This window comes from Alexandromys fortis, unplaced genomic scaffold (assembly GCF_014885135.2).
Source record: "Alexandromys fortis isolate MF-2015 unplaced genomic scaffold, M_Fortis_MF-2015_v1.1 scaffold_33, whole genome shotgun sequence".
NCBI classification, from domain to species: domain Eukaryota; kingdom Metazoa; phylum Chordata; class Mammalia; order Rodentia; family Cricetidae; genus Alexandromys; species Alexandromys fortis.
The window spans coordinates 5,066,261-5,088,112 of record NW_026067917.1 but is presented as its reverse complement, the minus strand read 5'-3'; the positions used below and the strand labels follow the sequence as shown (position 1 = coordinate 5,088,112).

At 38.9% G+C, this 21,852-nt stretch overlaps 1 protein-coding gene across 3 annotated transcripts in view; it reads left to right on the top strand.

Moving 5' to 3' along the window:
• Positions 1–21,852, top strand: part of Mbd5 (methyl-CpG binding domain protein 5) — a 115,257-nt gene that overhangs the window by 84,036 nt on the left and 9,369 nt on the right. For all 3 annotated transcript variants that reach the window (XM_050139943.1, XM_050139941.1, XM_050139944.1), the window contains 2 exons: positions 12,664–12,737; positions 20,978–21,053. In XM_050139943.1, the coding sequence (XP_049995900.1) occupies positions 12,664–12,737; positions 20,978–21,053 (150 nt within the window). The remainder of the gene's footprint in view (positions 1–12,663; positions 12,738–20,977; positions 21,054–21,852) is intronic.

The window sequence follows — 21,852 nt, the reverse complement described above, 5'->3', positions numbered from 1 at the left end:
AGAAAACAAAATGTATGTAATGAAATATTAATGATAATACATGAAATATTTACCTATTATTAAAAAGTAAGGTATAGGGCTAACAAAGTAGCTTAACAGAGAAAGGTATTTGCTGCCAAGCCTGACCACCTGAATTCGTTCCCCAGGACCCATATGATGAGAGGCAAGAACAGAATTCTCCAAGTGTCTTTGGACCTTCACATCTGTGTGTGAGCACACGCACACATACATACATGCATGTAATGTTAAATTTTAAAGCAAAATACACAGCCATAAACAGCTCTAAGCTACTTAGCATTTTTTTAAAATATGCAGTCTTTCCAAGGCCCATATTGCTTTTGTACATTAAAAGCAAAGTACTTATTTTGCTAGACTTATTTTTCTTGAGTATTTCAAAAAACACAGGGCTTCCTCACCTTATTTAATGATGCCCACTTTTCTCATTTCCTTGAGATCCAAAAAGACTCAAACAGGACTATCAGAATTCCAGCCAGGTGACTTTCACCTTCATGTGGTGTAGTAACGACCCTGATTTATCAAGGAAAGATTAAAATATGTTTCAGTACCTGAGTACAGCCAAGAGAAATATCTCTAGGTGGACAATTTTTAGACTTGTCCTTTTATTCAAGTGAACTAATTATGATAATAAGTTTATTTGCGTAGGACCCCTTAGCAATATTGGGTAAATAAAGCCTTGAATGCTAATAAGCAGGCCTCTGCCTTTAAAAAGTAATAACTGTAGGTTTCCTTCTGTGTGCTGATTGTTCAACACTTATTAAAGTCTAGGTCTGTAACAGCAAAGTCTTATTAGTTCCACTAGGCCGCTGTGGACTGCAGGGCCACGTTTTCTGCTGTTTACCTTTGGGGTGAGCCAAACAACTCTCTTACATAGTGTCACTTCAAGCCTTCCTAGCCTCTGACACTATTCGTATGCACAACCAAGTAAATTAATCCAAGATCCTGTCAGATCCTACCAGATAAAGCTCTGTTCACTCAAATTTTTAAAACAGATTTATTACGCTCCCAACTCCATTCCACGATTATTTTTTCCTGTTATAATCTTCTTTCTCAGCAGCCACTCAAAATTCTTTCTAGACAAATGCACGTTAGAAAAATAAATAATCACAGGATCACAGATAAGTATTTAAAATACCTCTCCTGTCTCCCTGTTGCGTGGAAGAACCTTCGGTACGGATTAGAGCACTTGTATTGGCCAATCACTAACCTTAGTAGAATGGCAAGCATTCTAGAAAATAACACGGTGTTTTGTTTAGCCTGTTGGAAAGGCATTTTTAAAGTTTGATGTTGTGTAATAGGAGGCAGAAGACTGGCAATGTAGAAGATAAGCTACATTCTGAGCAGTTTGTTAAGAAACCATGTAGCAGCACACTAGGGAGAACCTGAAAGTCTGTGAACTGTTGCAGGAGTCATGGGCTTTGGGCACTCTTTACAGGAGCCTATCCCAGTACTACCCGACAGTTAAGTGGCCCTGCATGTGTATAATAATCCCCAAGGGCTTGGTCTCCTCTAGTGGGAACAGTATTCCTACTCAAAATGGTGTTTCGGGTGTTCAGTGAGATTTCCTTAAGCTCTCAAAACAGAAGAAGACCCAGTAAAGATTAACCTATTTCCCCTTTAAAACAATCGTATTAAATTGAGGTGGTAGATCTTTGTTATTGTTGACTTGTTATCTGTGCATAGAAATTTCCTTACCAGGTTGAGAGTAAAAGGATTGTAGAGAATATACCCAACAAGCAAAATAGTTTGTTATGGTTTTATGAACGTTATCACATAGCCTACAAATTGTAGATCTGTATGTCAATCAGTGTTTGCTGTTAATTTCAAGAACGGTTATACCCGCAACATTTTAGAACACTCTTTTGGGTGAAATTGACAATCTCTCGATTATTTCTAAAAGTTATCAACTTAGACTTTGGCACCCAGTCCCTGACAGTTAACTGGTGGAGATTTTTAATAGCACTCTCATTGTGCCCCATAAGTTTGGGTGTGTTGTACATTCATTTTCATTGAACTCTAGAAAGTCATTGGTTTTATTTCTCTCTTGACATGTTTTTAATTCTGTAGAGATTTGTTCGGTTTCCATGAGTTTGTTTCTGTGGTTGATGATATCCGGCTTTAATCTAGGTATCTGGGATTGGGATGACTATAGTTTGGGATGATGATATCTGGTTTTGTCTCTGTTGGGTGAGTGTTTTGTTCCTGCATTTCTGCTTCCTCACTGGAGTTTAGGAAAGTGTGCTATTTGTTGCCTGGTAGGAAATTTTCTGTGGACCTGTTTCCTGGCCACTTCAGCTGGTATGTTCCCAATGTATGTATGCTGGTGTTTGAGGCTGGGATACTGGGATTAGTTGGGGGAAGGAAGATTGGAGATCTTTGTGATCCATTGGAAATGAGGAGACAGGAATGGGAGACCACAGCAGGTTTCCATCTGCAGAGCTGGGGATGAGACTGGAGAGATTGGATCTGGGGGAGCAGAAGGAAGGTGTGGATCTCCTGGTAGCCTACTTGTTGCCCAGACTGGAGCAGCCCTGGGTTAGCAGTAGGTATCTGCTGCAGTTGTGGGCTAGGACAAAGCAAACAGTCAGGGAAGGAGGTTAAAAGGAGAAGATCTATGGGATGCTCAGGAGATGGAAACAGAGAGAGTAGGGAAGGCTGCCGCCAGTGTTCTGCTGCAGAGCTGTGGAGAGGAGAGGAGTGGCTATCTGCGGCATCCATGGGAATGTGGGCAGGGGGTGAAGGAAGGCTGCAGCTAGTGTTCTATTGCAGAGCTAGGGTTGAGACTGGGGGGTTGGATTTGGAAGGGAGGAGGGAGTGGAGAAGCTCTTCAGGTGGCCTACCTATTTGCATGGCCTGCTGGACAGGTGTGCTCCCAGGGAATGCCTGTTAGTGTTGAGGGTTGGAAAAATGGATGAGCTGGGGAAAGGAAGTTTTCTGTCTCACAGCAGGTTTTCTGCTACAGAGCTGGGGATTTGTCTTGGAACACTGACTCTGGAAGAGCAAAAGACCCATTTTTTTTAAGATTTTATTTTATATTTATCAGTGTTTTTGCTTGTATGCATGTATCTGCACCACTTGAGTGCCTGGTGCCTATTAAAGTCAAAAGAAGGCATGGTATCTGGAGTTATAGATGGTTTTGAGCCACCATGTGGGTGTTGGGGATTGAACCCAGGTAGTCTACAAGTGCAGCAAATGCCCTTAACCATGGTCCATCTCAGTCCCAACTTCTGCTGTATAAAATATATATTCTTTAGTTTGGTTACCAGTCCATTTGGATATGACTTTTTCAAACATCTTTAATTTTGGTTGACCTTTCCCTCTACCCTATCCTCCCCTGTATCCACCCCCATCACCTCCTTGCTTAAACTTTTCCACCCTCAGTATTCCCATTATCTCATGTTCTACCGCCCACTTCCTTTATGCATGCCGCTCCAAAAAACTTTCTAGTTTCCTGGCTTCTACAGTAACTCAAAGTTGAACATGTAAATTTGGAGATTGGAAAACTAAGATCCCAAAATGAAGAACACGTGACATTTGTTTTTCTAGGCTGTACTCAACATAATATTTTCAAGCTCCATCCATTTACCTGCAGATTTCTTAATTGTATTTTTCTTTACAGCTAAATAAAATTCCATTGTACATATGTACCATGTTTTCAATATCCATTTTTCAGCTGCTAAACATCTAGACTGATATAGTTATCTAGTTATCTTGGAAATAGAACAACAATGAACATAGATGAGCAAGTGTCTCTGTAACAGAACACAGATTCCTTTGAATGTACATCCAGAGTGGAATGGCTGGGGCAGGTGATAGTTCTGTTTCTAGCTGTTTGAAGAACCACCATACAGATTTCTATAGTGGATGCAACAGTTCGCCATTTCACCAAATAATACTTCCTCTTTCCCTACATCCTTGAGAACATTTGTTGTCATTTCTTGATGATAGCCATTTTCTCTTGAGTGAGACAAAAACCCAGAGTGGATTTAATTTGCATTTCCTTTGCTAATTGTGTTGAACGGTTGTTAAATTATACATCAACCATCTATATTTCTTTTGAAAACTTTCTGTTCAGATATATCAGTCCATTTTTGGATTGGTCACTTATTTTCTGTATGGTTTTGTTTTGTTCTTTGTTTGACCTAAATGTTAATTCTCTTTTGGATAAATAGGTGCCATCTGCCACTTTTGATCATGCATGAACTAGTCTTAAAAGGTTACTACTTAATAATAATCGAAACATAGAAATTTTATTTTTTGTAAATAAATCTTTTCACTGTTTTCAGTGCTGTCCCTTTGTTCTTCATATTACATTGCACTTCTGTGTGTACCCTGAACTCTAAAGACTTGTCACCAGAGTGGCACAAAAATGTTTCTTTGACTTTATCTACATGGCTGCATTTGCAGTGGTAGTCTAAAGATGGCTCTCTGGCTGATTGATTAACGCTGTCAACGTCATCCTTATTAGAACTTACTTATTTGGGGGCATCATGGTTTCTGTTTTCCAGCTCAGCATTGTCATGTGTGTAAGCTGTGGTACATAACCAAAAAATGGCCATATTTATGTTCCAGGGATATGAACTTAAGAGATTGAACCAGGGAGCCCGCTTTGGGAGGTGTGCTTTCCTGGAATGTTTCAGCACTTTATTTTGAAGAATGCTCTTTGTGTTCTTGAATACAGGTGATAGCTAATTTGTGGTCTGTAGTACTGTGATTCTGTATCCAAAATGTTCCCTGTGCATTCACTTTTCCTTCTCTGTCTTCCTAACCAGTGTTGGAAATGAGTCTTTCCCTAGACAGCCACAGTCTTTGAGCTACATTTTGGCTAGTGTTATGGCAAAGGCAACCAACCAGTGCTCTTTTGGCACCAGAATCTTCTTAGAAATGAAGCAGAATTATATATGGAAGTAATAAGAGTGATAAAATCCAGACCAGCAAAGTCAGCCTCTAATCCAAATTTGAAAGATAGTAAGAAATTTGAAAGATAAGAGCTAGATCGGCCCAAAGATATGACTATCAAGAAAAATCCTAAACTGAGTGAAAAGGTAAGTAAGACTGCAGGCTTTATTGTAGTGACCTTTGGTTCCCCGTAAGAAAGACTGAAGCGGAGTTTTTATCCCTCCTCGGGCTGATAACTAAGGTCAGTGTAGGTGCCAGTTCCCAAGGTTTAATGCAGCTTCCATCTAGGCAGCAGCAAATGGAATCAAAAATCTGAGGGGACTCGTATCACATTTTCCAAGAAATTCAGGATTATCCAAAACTTTTATTCTGTTTACATATCATGGCTAGGTAAGATATTTGATATCACACTGGAATAGATTTACTTCCTCTTCGCAATTCTGTAATACTTAAAAACACTTCAATCCCAGTAGAACAGAGTTGGCTGCCAAAGTGCTGATGAGAGTTGACATTGGACAAGATGGTGATGATGGGGGAGCTGTTTGGCACACTGAAAATGCCAGCATTAATTAAGAGGTCTCTTTCTTATCACAAACAAATCAACTTTTATACCAAAGTTATTATTTATCACTTATTTCAGTTATCTCAAAAGTACTGAAATAGTATTACTCTTAAGTTAGTAGGTCTTTTCAGTTTAAAGATGTTATTTTCAAATATTTGCTGTTATCTTCAATGTGTCTATTCAATAATTTTAAAATAACTAATAAATGCTTTGTATTTATGTATTACTTCAAATCTGTGTTTCCCAGACTTTAACTAGCACTGCCTACCACTTGTACTATTATTTATTTAATATTTTTCTTTATTTATTGATTATTTTGTTCCATCAAGAAATACTAGTTGTGTATTTATATACTAAACTTGAGGCCACTTTAAAAATTTAAATAATTGCATTTTTCAAATATCCTATGTAAATATTTTAAAGATGAATTCATGCAAATACATAATGATTAAATTAAAAGGCTTTATAATGTTCAAAATAATATCGCATATATCAATAGCTTTTGGGGAAAGGCTAGTTTGATATTTGCATAAACATTTGTGTTTATGTTCATTTAGATCTCAGTGACTGGTCATGATGTACATCTTTACCCACTTTACAGAGAAGACACTGAAGCTCAGAGAAGAGGCGTTGTCTTCTAACTTTGCACATAGTATTATTCATTAGCCCAGAACCCCAATACATGCTAGAAATAGAATGGGAAACTTGAAGACAGATGTCTCATTTCTGTTATGGCATCTGTGATATGACTGGTACTCCATCATTTGCCCTTAGACTAATCTGTGGAGAGAGGGTAGTTGATATCATGTTCATTTAATAAAGTTATAGTAAATTCATTCTTGGGCCTGGGTTCTTGACCAGATATGCAGTACTAGGCATATGTTTCCTTCTGTGGAACAGTTCTTAAATCCTGTCAGAAAGTTTGTGGTTACCCTGATAGCATCCATGCCACTGTTGTTAGGGATATTCTTGTCTCATTGATCATCACTGTATCTCACAGGATTATAGCTAGGTAAGACAGTTGACTGTTGATGACTCTACCCACGCCCCCCCCAAAAGCCAACACAGCAAGCACCCTCTGGCACTACAAAAACTAGTCAAGAAAGGAAGCTTTCTGTTTAGTACCAACTTGATTTCTCCATATCCAGTGCCCAAAATGTATATTATTTTCAGCAATAGGTTTTTACCATCAACTTTTTAATGAGCAACCAAGAACCATGCAGTGTCCTGTATTGTTTTTGTCATCTCCAGGACACCATTGGCCAACAACTGGAAGAATACAACACCTGGCAAAGGGCTTTTTGTTTAGCCATCTCTGGCTTCTGGGAGGAGCATTATCCTGTTTGTAGAATAACCCCAATTAAATGTTTTCTATGAACATATGAAAAGTGAAGCTTATGCAATATTAGGTTTTCATGTTTTTTTTCAAACAGCTTTAGGGCTGGTAATCTCCTATCCACCATATTTTGTCTTACTGTCCCATTCCGCTCTTTAAACCTCCATCCCTATTCTTCCTTTAATTCTTCATGTCACCTGTGTTCTTTCCCCTCCCCACTAATCATCCTAGATTTTCTAGTTTCCTAGATTATATTCCAATTTAAACACACCAATCTAAAGATTCAAAGCTAAAATCCATACAAGTATGAAAACATGCAAGATTTGTCTCCCTGAGTCCAGGCTTCCTCAGTATAATGTTTTCCAGTTCCTTACATTTACCTGCAAATCTCATGATTTCTTTCTCCTTTACAACTGAATAAAATTTCATTGTGTCCTGGTACCACCTTTTTATTATCCACTCATCAGATGATGGACACCTACACTGCCTCCATGTCCTAACTGTTGTGAACAGAGCGGCTATAAAAGTGGAGGAACATGAGAGTCTGTATTTGTAGATTCCCTTGAAGCTCCATGCCCTGTCATGGTATGTTTGCCATGGTCTGTTAGAGGTGGCGGGACCTGGGAGAATGGAGCTGATAAATGAGGGAGACTAAAGTCTCATGCTCTAGTCAGTATTATTCAGAGCTCCAGACAGTTTGTACTCTGAGGTTAAGAGGAGTCCATGAGTAACTTGTACAATCACAGAGGCAAGCCACACATGGTGGGCCAGTCACACAGACTGGCAAGCCGCACGTGATGAAAACAGGTTTTTCCATAGAGGCATATGAATACAGCAGCTGAAGTAAGCTTGGTCCTGTCTGCTACACTGGGAGGAACACAAAAACACATTCTAAGGACAATTCCAGATTTTTGTAAAAAACTGAGATCACAACACTCTTGTCTTGGCTTCTTGAAGTTTTCTCAAAGGTGCTTAGAATTCTTCTCTTGAACTATGTTCAAGTGGTATAGTCGAAACATAGAGTAAGTCTATCTCTAGTTTTTTGAAGAACTGCCACACTGATTTCTACAGTGGCTATATTAGCGTGTACTCCCACCAAAAATGAATGAACGTTCCCCATTCCACATTCTTGCGAACATTTTTTTTTGCTTTTATTTTCTTAAACTTAGTCATTCTGACTAGGGGTAAGATGAGATCTCAAAGTAGTTTTAATTCACATTTCCATATTAGTTAAGTATCGTGAGTAATTAAAAATTCTCTGATCATTTTTATTTCATTTTCTAAGAACTCTGTTCAGTTCCATAGCCCACTTTTAATTGAATTGCTTATTTTCCTGGTATTTTTTTTTAGTTCTTTGCACATTCTAGACACCAATCCTCTGTCAGAGATATAGCTAGCAAATAATTTTTCCCATTCTGTAGAATGCCTCTTCAGTCTTTTATCAACTTCTTTATAGGACAGAAGCATTTCCTGGAGTGCCACTTGTTGTTGGTCTTTATCTAGTTTCTATTACTATCACTATTAATACTATTTCTGTGATAAAGTACTGTGACCAAGGCAACTTGTAAAAGAAAGCATTTGATTTGGCTTATGGTCTCAGGGGGTTAGATTCCATGATGGCAGAGCAAAAGAACAGCTTAGAACCCACATCTCAGTCCATATCCACAAGGCAGAAAGAGCACTGAGAGTCAGAACCTACAGTGGCACACCTCCTCCAACAAGGCCACACCTCCCAATCCTTCCCAAATAGTTCCACCAACTAGGGAGCAAGATTTCAAATATATGTGCCTATGGGAGTCTTACTCAAACTACTGCAGTCCTATTTCCTGGGTGACCAGAGTCTATTCAGAAAGTCCTTACTTGAGCCTATATCCTGAACTGTGCTCCCTACTCTTCCTTCTAGAAGCATTGGAGTTTTAGTTCTAACACTGATCTTTTTGATACATTTGTAGTTGATTTGTGTGCAGGTTGAGAGAGAAGGATAAAGTTTTTTTCTTCTGCATGTAGGTATCCAGTTTCCCCAACACCATTTGTTAATGATGCTGTTTTTTCACTTTTGTGTGATTTTCATCTTTGTCAAACTTCCAGTGGCCTGGACTTACATCTCGGTCCTCTAATTGAGTCCGTTGTGTTTGGTTTTGCACCTGTGTTATAGTTTTTGTTTTTATAGCTTTCAGGAATGAGAATCTCTCCATCGGCATTTTTTAGCTTTTTGTTTTGTGTTGTTTTTTTAGTTCAGGAGTATTTTTGGCTATTTAGGATCCCTTGTTCTTCCATGCAAATGTTGAAATTATTTTTCAATTTCTGTAAAGAATTGCATTGTAAATTTTATGGGAATTGCTTTTTATAATTGTTAAACATGTGTGAATGGTCATATAATGGCGGCCATTATTAGTGGTGGTATTATTATTAGAAGGAGACTGTGTGATTATGACCAAAGATAAAATGACAAAGACTTCCGGCAGTTTCTCACTAGATGAGAAATAGCATGACTTGTAAGTATTTAAGAACCTATTCTAGATAAAGTATTAATTATCCCCAAATAACTTGTTCCCTCAGTATAAGTTTTATAAAAATATTTGTGTGTGTTTAATATTTTAATGTTAAATTTATATGCTGTTTCCATGTTTTTTATTTATATGTTAACTAATTTATAAGGATATCTTCATTAATTCATTAAGCATGATTTCCATTTGATGAGAATATGAATATATTTCTCTGATACCATCTTTATGAGTACACTTTTAAAGACTTTTTTTTTAATATTTTGTGACTATACCAGTATTTTCTCCAGAAATAATATACGGGGTGTATGTGGTGTGCGTGTGTGTCTGTGTCTGTGTGTGTATGTAAGTGTGTGTGACCTATACACACACAGACACACACACTAAATCAACATTTTCCTAGTGATCTATATAGTTTCATCACAAAAATGCACAGTGGTGTGTACCTCAATTTTGTTCAGCTTCAGAATCCACTGCCATTGCTCTTCTCTCAAGGCCACTGAACCATCTGTGAGTAGTGTAGCTCAGTGTGACTGTACCTTAGAGCTGCAGACGCAGATTTAAATGAAGAGGCTGTGACAGGTAATAAACTCAAAAATTAAGGGCCGCTGTAAAATCATCCAGGCATTGAAAAATTGAACATACCACAGTAGATAATGGTGCTGGCTCCCAAGCCCTAGGCCCTGAGTTCAGTCCCTGGTACCTCGAGGTGAAAGAAGAGAACTGACTTCTGCAGGCTGTCCTCTGATCTCCATACATGGGCTGTATCACCAACACACACATGCACACACATAAACCAATAAATAAGAGAAAATATTTGATTGAGGATAAATTTGGACACGTTACTAAATTTTAGTAAACAATACTTTTATTTTAAATAATTTATCCAGTATCCTAGCTTTTTATGATACCTGTTATATATACATGTGTGTATATATTATATATGTATATTTTTAATTTTAGTGTAGCTATAAAATTATACTTTATTCATGCTAAACTTAATATGGTGGAAATAGTTTGAATATTCTGGAATCAGAACTGTTCAATCTGGCTATATTGCTTAAACTCATTATTCTCATACGCAAAATAAAATTAGTTTGTAAGATTATCATATTAAATGATAAATTAGTTCCCTTTATACAAAATAGCACAAAATGTTTTTTCTGCCCTTATTCTTTACTTAAGTAAAATTATAAATTGATAAGTTAAATATATTCTGACCTAACAAGTTTTTGATTGTTTTGTTTTGTTTGGAGAGGATGTTTCAAGACAGCATTTCTCTATGTAGTCCTGGCTGTCCTGGAACTCGCTATGTAGACCAGGCTGGCTTTGAACTCAAAGGTGCACCTGTCTCTACCTCCTGTGTTCTGGGATTAAAGGCAACCTAACTTTTTTTTTTTTTTAAATTAAGACCAACAAGCTAATTGTTGCATCTTTTGTTTCAGTGTGAACCTGAATTCTGTGCCTCTTCACAATCCTGAAGTCTCTCTTTGCCATAGGAGACCTAGATTGGACAGATCTTTCTGTACAGGAGGACTTCCCTGTACTGGCAGGAAGTTCATTTAAAAATAAGTGGAGTTAAGCATGAGCTATACAGTGAGACAACTGTATAGTAAGACCTGGTCTCAAAAAATAAGAAAGGTGTAACTTTGTATTATAGTTCCATAGATGTAGTGTGTATATTATCTTGTGTGTTTCTTTTATGAATGTGAACACAAAACAGAACTTTACCATGAAATGTGATACTCTGCATGGAAGCCTTCTTTGTCTTAGAGATCTGGAGAGCTCGGCCTTTTCTGGTCAGTAGGGCACATCTCTTGATGAAGTGTGGCAGGAACAAAGATGTCTTCTGTTCTGGCACATCTTCTATCAGATATCCCTAACAAACTTGCTTTCTTTGAGACAAAATACAAAGCTACACGCACAAATACCTTTGTGTTACTTGACTGAACAGATAGAAATGCCTGCACTCAGACATGAAAGTGGAAACACTTTGTTATTCTTAGTGTGTGCTTGTCTGAGGAGGAGGTCACAGAGAAATTATTTATAAATGACATTCATGCGTGTCATTAAAATTTAAAGACAAAAGCTAATTTCTTTGCTTATACGTATTTATTTGCTTATCCGTGAAGCTTTTCCCAAACTCTGAATTTTTATATAAAAGTGGCTTAGTAGTGACTAGCATACAGATAAGGCATAGCTGGACTTCTTTTTTTTAAAGATTAATAAAAATAGCAAAATATTTCCAAAGGCATTTTGATGCATACACATTTTCCTCCTGTTTTGTTTTTCTTGGGGGAGGGAGGGGCAAAATGTATGCACACAGCCTGTGCATGCAAATACCCAGCCCAATGGGAGGCCATGTTCTATGGAGTAAGCCATCTTGACGGGTTTGCAGTGATGGCAGGACAGGAAAGATGACAAGCCCACATAGTATCAGCCCCTCCTTCCTACAGCACCAAGGACTATGCATGGCTTCTACCCTTATTTCCTGGCCTCTGGGGTGCCTAGCTCACTCTCCATAATAATTACTTTTCAGTAGGCTGTGTAAAATGTGGTCTTTCATTCTACTGATCACAGAAAGCATAGTTGCAAGATAGGTGTTACTGGCCTTTAGCAACAGGGGAAATGAGGCTTAGGAAGCTGTCTGGGACTGGAAAGTTAACAGCTAAGAGCTTTTGTTCTTGCAGAGGACCCTAGTTCAGTTCCTGGCACCCATATGGTGGCTCAAAACCATCTGTAACTCCATCTCCAGAAGATCTGACGCCCACTTCTGATATCTGCAAGCACCAGGCATGCACACCATGCAATACTTACATACGTACATACCTACATACACATGCCTACAGGCAAAATAAAAGAAATAGGTCTGAAAGTTTTTGAAGAATATTGAATTGTTTAATTCCTATTAAAACCTGAGACAACATTCCAGTTCCAGACCGTGGACCCTAAAGCTGCTCCTCTTCCCTGAGCAGCACTCTTACCTCTCCCCTGCATGTTGTGAAGATGCCACTGCTGAGCGCATAAGGCCGTGGAGAAAGAGGGCCAGGATGTGTGAGCTATGTGATTGTGTGTATTGAAAGTTATTAAATTATAGGCTTCTTATTTCTAAAACACTGACAATGTCAAAACCAAACTGGCTTTCATTTCCACTGATGCTTCAACTTACGAGTCCCAGAGTCTGCCTGTAACTGAGCAAGGACAGTACTTCTGATTGCGCGCGGGGAGGGGGGGTGTCCCATCCCCAGTGCCACGCTTGCTATCTGGCAAGGAAGTAGAATAAAGAGCATGTTCAGCAATTACAGGTCTGGGTAATGCGGTTTGGTCTTCATACCCTCACTCAGGTGGAGCCCGAGAAGTTGAAGACCCTAACCGACGGTTTAGAAGCCTACAGCCGAGTCCGGAAAAGGAACAGAAAGTAAGCACTTGGTTTTCCATTTTGTCTTTCCTTCAGGGACTGTGAAGTCTCACGGATTTGTTTCATGTTGTGACCCAGGCACTATATTCTCTGATATTTCTATTCAGAGGACCATAATGGACACCCCAAACTAGCTATTACCAACAGACGTTTTCTGTGTCATTTGTCTATATGGCATGTGGGATTTGCTTCTCCATCCATTTTTCCTTCCTCCATCCTCACCTCCTAACTTAGAAGGAAAGAAAACATGATTAATACTTTTTTCATGGCAATTAAGTAAGCCGTACAAGTCTGTCCTTTGCAATTCAAATACTAAGGAGGGGAGCTCCCTGAAAACCTTGGCCGGTTACCCCACTGGTGAGAGCAGTACTAGTGGATGTTGCTGTTGTTTAGCCAGAGTTATGGACTTGAATATAAGTTCTCTTAGAATTCTGACATGAATCTGAACTTTGAACCGTTATTATTCAAGTTCTCCTGGATTGTTATTTGAGGAATAAAACATACAGATAAGCAGGTAGTATTACAAAGCATCTTTATGATAAGGTGGTTGATGAATCGTAATCTTTGTTTCACATTGAGGTAGAGAAACAAATGCTGCTCTGTGTGTGTAGACAGAGGATTATTTTAGACCATGTCATTGGCATTCCTGTTCAGTTCCATATTTTCCAACAACTGAGTATTATATACTGGGGCTGGTAAGATCACTGGCTCAGTAAAGATACTTGCCCCTGAGCCTGGTGATCAGAGCTGGAAACCCTGAACCTACATAGGAGAGGAAAAAAACCAGCCCCTATAAGCTGGACTCTGATCTCCACGTGTGCGCCATCTTGTGGGTGCACTGCCCACATGGGTACATGCACTGAATAAATGTTTTCTTAAAAGAAGAATTGCAAATTAATCTTTATTCATTTGTAAATGATCTTTACACAGACCCTTTAAGACACAGGTTTAGTCTTTTGTCCTTAGAGACAGATTCAGAAATACACAATTAAATGTGAAAATAGCAAGGAAAGCATTGTATGTAAGTAAATATGAGAGGTAACAGTGAACTCAACAACAACAACAACAAAAAATGGTTCCTAGGGCTGGGCATATTGGCACACACCTTTTATCCCAGCACTCAGGGGGCAGAAGCAGGTTTAAGGCCAGCCTGGTCTACATGGTGAGTTTCAGGACAGCCAGGGCCATGTAAAGAGACCCTGACTCAAAAGACAGAGATGGAGAGGGAGAAGAGAAGGGAGGGGAAGGGAGGAGAAACAAAAAAAAAAATGGTTCCTAGACTCCTAAACCAAAGCTTCCACACAACCAAATGAGCTTGGGAAGGACAATGTTTAGATAATGTTAGTACTGAATTTGGGGAAAGCAGCAGATAGAATGTTTTTAAGTGCCTGGCCAGAAACATTAGCAGGAGCCAGTATATTGGCTCTTTGCTTTATTTGAAGTACCCAAAGGAGGCAGATGATCAGATTTTTTTACCTTCATGTGAATGTAGACGAGGGGGACTCTTAAGAAAACAGTCTTAGCGATAGATTGCCTCAGAGCTCATGCCAGTAGACGAGGAAGGGAAAGGACCCAAGGAGTAATGAAAAGGGAAGAGAAGACACATGCTCAGGAAATATTTAGGAGGTAAAATTGACAAAACTTGGTGCTGATCAGAATAGTAAGGAAAGGAGTCAAGGATTTGGGCTTGCGTGATGAGGAAGGGTGTGACTGAAACGGAAATATGGAGGGAACTGTTGGATAGCACTTGGGATCTGCAGGGTGGCAGACAGGCAAGTGTGAGATGCTTGTAAAGCTGTTACACTCATACAGAGGTGCCCTGCCAGCCAGTGCAGAGTCGTGCACTGAGGACTGAAAGCTGGACAATTAGACAGTAACAGAATGAAGAAAGTGGAACGAAGTGCTAGGAAAGGAGAGAGACCAGGGGGAGAGCGGAAGGCCTTAGAAGACAAAGATTGAAGCTGGGCATGGTGGCTTAGGGATATAATCCCAGCACTCTGGGAGGTTCAGGCAGAAGGATCGCCATGAGTTCAAGACTAGCACAGGAGTAAGAACCTGTCTCAAAAAGAGAAAGAAAACCAAGATGGAAGCAACAGAGATCCAGGAAGACAAGAAATGAGACTTCTCCATTGCCTTTTGCAATTTGGAGGCCATCCAGTCCTTTGGTGATGTACAAAGAGCTCATGGGTTATGGATAAAACAAGGAAGTAGAGGGGAGATCACAGGTATTCATTCTCTTTTCTACTCTTCCTATGACGTTTTCCTAGTAAACCACAATAAAGGTGGGGTGTTTTATTTTTAGGGATTTTGTTTGTTATTTTTGTTTTGTTGTTATTGTTGTTTGGTGTGTGAGTGTGTGTGTGTGTGTGTGTGAGTGTGTGTGTGTGTGTTGCCTGCACTGTGTGTATGCCATGTCTGTACCTAGTGCCTGGTGCTTGTGGAGGTCAGAAGAGGGCATCAGATTCCATAGAACTGAAACTACACAGGTTCCCAGCATCAGGAAACTGAACACAGTACTCAAAGCAGCTGAGCCATCTCACCAGGGCTACAATTAGAAAGTTTTTGAGTTATTTTCGTGAGAAAAATACCTGGCAAAATACCTCACAGGAGAAAGGGTTTATTTTGGCTCTCAGTTCCAGAGAGACACAATCCATCCTGATACGGAACACTTGACCGCAGGCTGGTAAGGCTTGGTAGCAGAACTGAAAACTGGCTGGTCATATTGCATCATCACTCAGGAAGCAGAGCATCACCAGGCTGGTCTCCCAGGAGCCCACTCACTCCCTAAAGAGTTAGCAGCCTTGCCAGACTGCAGTAAGTTTGGGATCAGGTGTTATTGTATGTGCAGCTTTTACATTCAAGCCACAGCAATGACAGGTTTAAATCTTGTTGCAGACTAAGAAGAGGAAAAGTCAGAAAAGAAAAAGTGTTTAGAGAGTTAAGAGATTGATTCTTGACCTAGATTCATGTTCTATTTTTTGCTTCTTCATAGCTATATGTCTGAGTATGTTGCTTAATCTCTCTGAGCCTAAATTCAACATTTCTAAAATGTACATATTAATTCCCACTTTAGGATTGTTATAAATAATATAGACTCTTACATATGGTACTTGGCATATATAGTTGAAAGTAAAAGAAATAAATTATCCAGTATTTTTTCTGGTTGAAACGTGTTGTTTTCGTAAATGTTTAGGGTGTTATATAATCATTTTAATTGTTAATATCTTAAACTACCATATCAAAAATGAATATCTCTGAATTGACATAATAGTCACATCCTAACCATAAGTAGTAAGGTTTTAACAGTTAATTTAGGTTAATCTGCTGCTTAAAGAAGTGGCTCTACAAAAGGAACGTTCCAAAGCTTTTAGAAACATTACTTTTTTCAGTTACAAGGAACTCAGCCTTCTATGTGTATAAATTCCTTTGGTTACCTGATATCTTATAAAATTGAAAATTAGTAAATGATAAAAATAGGCCAAATATATTTTCACTTTAAAATTTAGAAATGTCACCACATGCTTGAGTTATAGAACATGTAGCAACTTGGAAGCTTCATCCCTACTGGGTAACTTTCATAGTGCTAGATAGAAAATGCTATGTAGACTACTAGGAGAAAAAATAGCCCATTTTCTTACCCAGCTGTGAACCCAGCAAACTACAAGAATAAACATCCTAGCAATACAAACTCACTAGTACAATAGTGGCATGGATATTAGGGAGTAACCAACCACTACTTTTAAATTGCATTTAAGGTCTGATCCACAAGCATAATGCATGCCTGATACCACTAACTAGGCCAAAAACGCATGGATGGCTAGGTCACAGGCCATAGGAGAGAAACTATTGCTCTTATTCTGCTAAATAGACATAGTAATTAACTGTCTCTAATATATTTATATCTTTTAATGAATACTTCTCTCAGCCCTCATCAAAGAAACTTCTTTTTTGCAGATGGTGATTAGTATAGAGACCCACAACTAGTCATCATGTAAAGAACAAGAGACTGTGAAGTGTTTAATTCTAAATAAGATAGTTGTTTCATACCAGGTCTCCCGAGGTTCACAGTTCATCTTAGAAGAGGGAGCGGCAGAAAGACATAAGAGCCAGAGATAGTAAACATCTGCAGTAAAGTAGTATTTGTCAGACACGACTACTCACAAAACACATAGCAGCTGGGACTGATATACAAAAGCAGGCTAGCCAAAATCCCAACACAGACAAGGGAGGGGCTCTCCCCTAGCTGAGGAGCTATTGGCAGCTGATGGCTGTGGAGGAAGTAGAGTCAGTTTTCTTCGGGGCTGTGGCCCCCGAGAGGCTACCCATGCTTTAGTCAGTGATCTTACACCACACACATGCAGTACCACTAAGTGAACTCAGTGGGTTTAAAAGGAGGAGGAAGAAGAGGAAGAAGGAGAAGGAGGAGAAGGAAGAGGAGGCAAGAAAGCAGCATATGAAGTTTGGAGGGGAAGTGGTAGGGGGAAGAGGAGAAATAGCAGGGGTTGTAGATTTGATGAAAATGAACCATGCACATATGAAACTCCCAAACAATAAAAAAAAGAATAATTTCAATTTAGCTTTTTTAATTGTCTTAAATTTTCATACGGCTTTATGGATTAAATTTTCAGAGTACAGAGTTATTGGCTTCCTGTTTTCACTTAATTTGTTATGTTCTACCTGAAATGACTCACAGACATTCTAAAGTGAATCTTAAAAAGTCATACATAATTTCTCAGTTCACACTGACATCTTATATCATTCACTGACGCTACCTGGCCTTTTTTTCTTTTTAATCAGTAAAGATAAAGATAATACGTGATAGTCGAAGGAGATAAGAAGTGGCAATTATCTCCATTAATGACTAGAAATATGATCATATGAATGTCTGTTGCTCAATCAGTTAGGATTTAGAGTGTCCATTAGTAAAAACGTTTACTATTAAGTGTCGGCAGGAATAGACAATACTAGCGGAGACTCCACAGGAGGCTCTCAGGGCTGCAAAACCAAATTTTGACTAATTGTTCCTTTAAGAACTCGCGGAGCTTTCTCTTCCTCTTCTAAGCTCATTCATTCCTGGCACACGTACAATGGAAATCAGTCTGTAGATGCGACACCTAGAAAAGTCTGCCTGCCTCTGGACTCTCGTGATACCTTCACATCATTTCATGCTCCACATCCCTGTGTGTGTTCTCTTTCCAAAAACAGTCATTTCTCCATCTAGTATCTGTTTAAATTTATTATAAACAAAACATTGTGCTATTTGGTCTAAATTACCATTGAATGTTTTGTTTTATTTATTGGGGAGGGACATATGCATGAGCAATGGCAAATGTGAAGATCAGAAGACAGCTTGTGGGAGTTGGTTCTCTTCTTCCACACATTAGTCTTTGGGGTCAAACTCAGGTCATCAGGCTTTGATAACATGTGCCTTTACCCACGGAATCACTGCACTGGCCCATACTGCATGTTTTTTTTTTTAACAAATATCCTTTTTAATACTTGGGTTAACAATGAGTTTCTAATGTTCTAACTTTGTATTCAATAAGTTCTGTTGTTAAATTAATTATTTCTGTACTTTCATCATGATGTTATTGTGTTCTTCATTGGAAAAAAAATCATGACTCTTACTTTGGAAAGATATTTATAGTTAAATACACACTTTCCTAATTACATAATTATAATTGATTTCATTCTTTTTACCTAAAAAAAGTCACAACGTATTATATACACACAGTTACCACAATGCTTACTTCATGAGATTGCTGTAAATTTTAAATGAGATAATACATAAGCTCTAACTATTGTTGGCAAATACAGTCTTTCGATAAATAGTAAGCACTCTTGCTATTAAGAGGGATGGCAGAGCAGTTCGGTGGCTAATGCGCTTTCTGAGTTCATCCCTAGGATCCATGTGACTGGAGAGAACCAACTCCCCCAACCTGTCCTGTGACCTCAACACCATGGCTTGTGCACTTTCTGACTTAAATAAATAAATATTTTCTGAAAGATGATTAAAGGGAAGAGAGCATAGTTCACTGATAGATTTTTTAATGAAATATTTTTATTTTTGGTTATTTAGAAGTTGTTAGGCATAGTCCATTTTAATTCTATAATATGTTTTAATCAAAATACATAAACACTAAATATCCTTGAAACTTAAATGCATATGGGGCAGGAGAGATGGTTCAGTGGTTAAGAACACTGGCTGCTCTTCAGAGTACTGGGGTTCAATTCCTAGCACCCACACATTATCTAACAGCCATCTATAAATCTAGTCCCAGGGGATCCAATACCTTCTTTTGGCTTCTGTGGATACCTAGCATATACATGGCATGCAAACTTACTTGCAAGCAAAACACCCATACACATTAAGTATTTTTTCCAATATTTGAACAATATAAATGCCTGTTTCTCAATCCAAAAGACAAAATAAAGGTAAACCTATTAAATGCACTGCAGAAAGTATGATATTGCTAGACAATTTTCCCATGAAGAATATTATCATGATTCACACCAAATAGCCCTTAAAAGAGGTCCTTAGTCAAACACTGATGGCCCCAGAGTCCTGGATTTAAGCTTCTTATCAGCCACCCAGGATCACACTTAACAAACTCCTCACTGAAAAACAACAACTCAGAGTGACTCTAGAAGACGCAGACGTCCATAAAAATGGAATACTCATGTGGAAATGCTGTGTACTGAGAAAAAGAATGAAACATGTATGCCAGCTTGAATGGTGCCCAAAAGTAACGATACAGGAATAACTGGCATGGTGGGGCATGTCTTTATCCCAGCATGGAGGGAGAGGCTTCAGAGTTCCAACCCAGCCTGATCTACATTGGCAAGACCCTGCCTCAAAATAATAGTGATGATGATGATGATATAGTAGTGAAGAAAGATGAATTGTGAATCCTGACAGCTTTTTGTGTGTAAAAAAATTCTGTCCATGGGTATATCAAGTAAAACATAAGCTGAGGGGGCAGATGGAAGAGAATGTGACTGAGAATAGTCACCAAGTAAAAATCGAATCTTCCCTTTCAGTTGAACTGACTTACGTGCACACTTGACTTACCAAGATACAGGACCCACTTATGTTCACGTTGGACAAATTCACTCAGCAAATATATGCAGCAGTCATGGTGTGCCTAGACGTATAATACTCAAAGGTGGATCAGTGAGCATCTGTAAGACATAGGGGAAAAAACCAAAGTAAGGGAATTGTCAGGTCGCTCTGGTAAACGGAAAGACCTCATCTGAAGGCATTCCACTGAAGTGATGGTGTTCCCTCCCACAAGTGCAAATTTCCAGTCTCCAGTGTAGACTTAACTCTTGCAGAGCCATGCCAATGGTAGCCTGCTATAGGAGTTTGCTTCAGCCTCTTTCCCGTCAAATGTCCTGATGAGAATAGATTGTCTGCGTATTCAGAAGATTCAGGAATAAAGTTTATTTGTACAGATGAGGGGGAGGAAGGTAGGTGAATGGGTGTGTAGCCATAGAGAAGGTCAGTTTTCTTGACTGTAGTAATGGGCACAACAGTTTCATCCATATCAGTTTCAAAATTGGCATGTGTGGTATGTTATTCACGGAAACCATGGAGTGGGGTTCTGAGTGAGAAAGCAATAGTCAGAGGAGTGATCGGCATCTGAGACGATCATCTTGTGTCTGTTGGAAGGATCACACCATGTCAGTTTAAGTGAATATGTGTGAAACCAGCCTCCGAGCCTCAGGTGTGATGAGGGAATAACTGTTTCTTACCTGGACAGTGCATCAGAATTTAACTTTCCTTTTGCTCCATTTGACATAGCTGAGATCCAGAAAGGGTGGAGGGAGCTCCCTAGTGGCCAGAGTCTGCAGTTCAGTCCCCGTGTGCCAGCCACAATCTGTTTCCCTGCTGAAAAACAGCAAGGCAAAAGACATTGTGGGGCAGACTGAATTCTGGTAGAAGCCCCTGCATTGGCAACCACAGACCCCCTGATCCAACCTTTGTCGCCGGAACGCAGAAGAAGCATATGATGGCGTGAGCTTCCTGGGCTCATCTTTTTAAGATGCTGTTATTTAAATCATTAGTGTTCAGTGGTGGAAACTCTGGAGCGATGTGTTATGGCCTGGGTTTTCTAAACATGAATCTAGATTGACTTTCCTGGTAGAATTGATATGTTTTTTTTTCTGATTAGGGAATTAAATGAGGGCTTTTGTTTCTTTAATTTGTTAATCTGGCATGTTATTTTCATTAATTCCAGAAGTGGAAAGCTAAATAACCATTTAGAAGCTGCTATTCATGAGGCCATGAGTGAACTGGACAAAATGTCTGGGACAGTAAGTCAATTTATTTTTCTCATTATACTGTGTTTCTTTGAAAATAAATTGCTTTAACACTTTTTTGGTAACCTCTCTTGAACATTGTGAAGCAACTCATAGCCATGCTAAACTGCTCCACTGGGGAAAGGCTGATACCAGAAAAGCATTTAAGAAGAAGGAGCCTGTACTGGCTATGCCTTTTTTATTTTTTCTGAGATAAGTAACTTTTGTTTTCTTACAAAGGTTCATTAAGTGTCAGCAGCAATACGGTGAGGTCCCAATCACAGATTTCTGCATTGACTGTGAGTCGCAGTGACTGTCAGTGTAACCAAATATTCAGCAATACAAACTTCACATTTAAGGGGGAAAGTGAGATTTTTTTTAAAAAAAAAAAAAGTCAATTTCAAAGAGTGTACTGACTTCGCATTTTCCTTCTGCTATCTTAAAGTTAAAATGTTTTGTGCAAAGTTCTGTTAGTACAAACTGTAAACCCTGTGATTAAGGAAGTCATGCGCTTTCTCTTCACATTTTTCTTGGATGATGCATTGGAGGCACTGAGGGGAGAAGTCTAAAGCCTTCTCTCCTTCACATGTAGACTTTAGACACATGAATCTAATTTTAGTAATTCCCCTAAACTAAGAATTATTTCAGGCTATGTAGCAATGAAAAGTAATTTACTGACATTTTGACTTAGGTCATCTGAATTCTAACAACCATCCAATGGCTACTCAATTCTGGATAACACCTAGAGGTGCAGGTCATAAAAATTGGGTAATCTAACCTACAGTGGGAGGACACTGAGTTTCCCGATAAACTT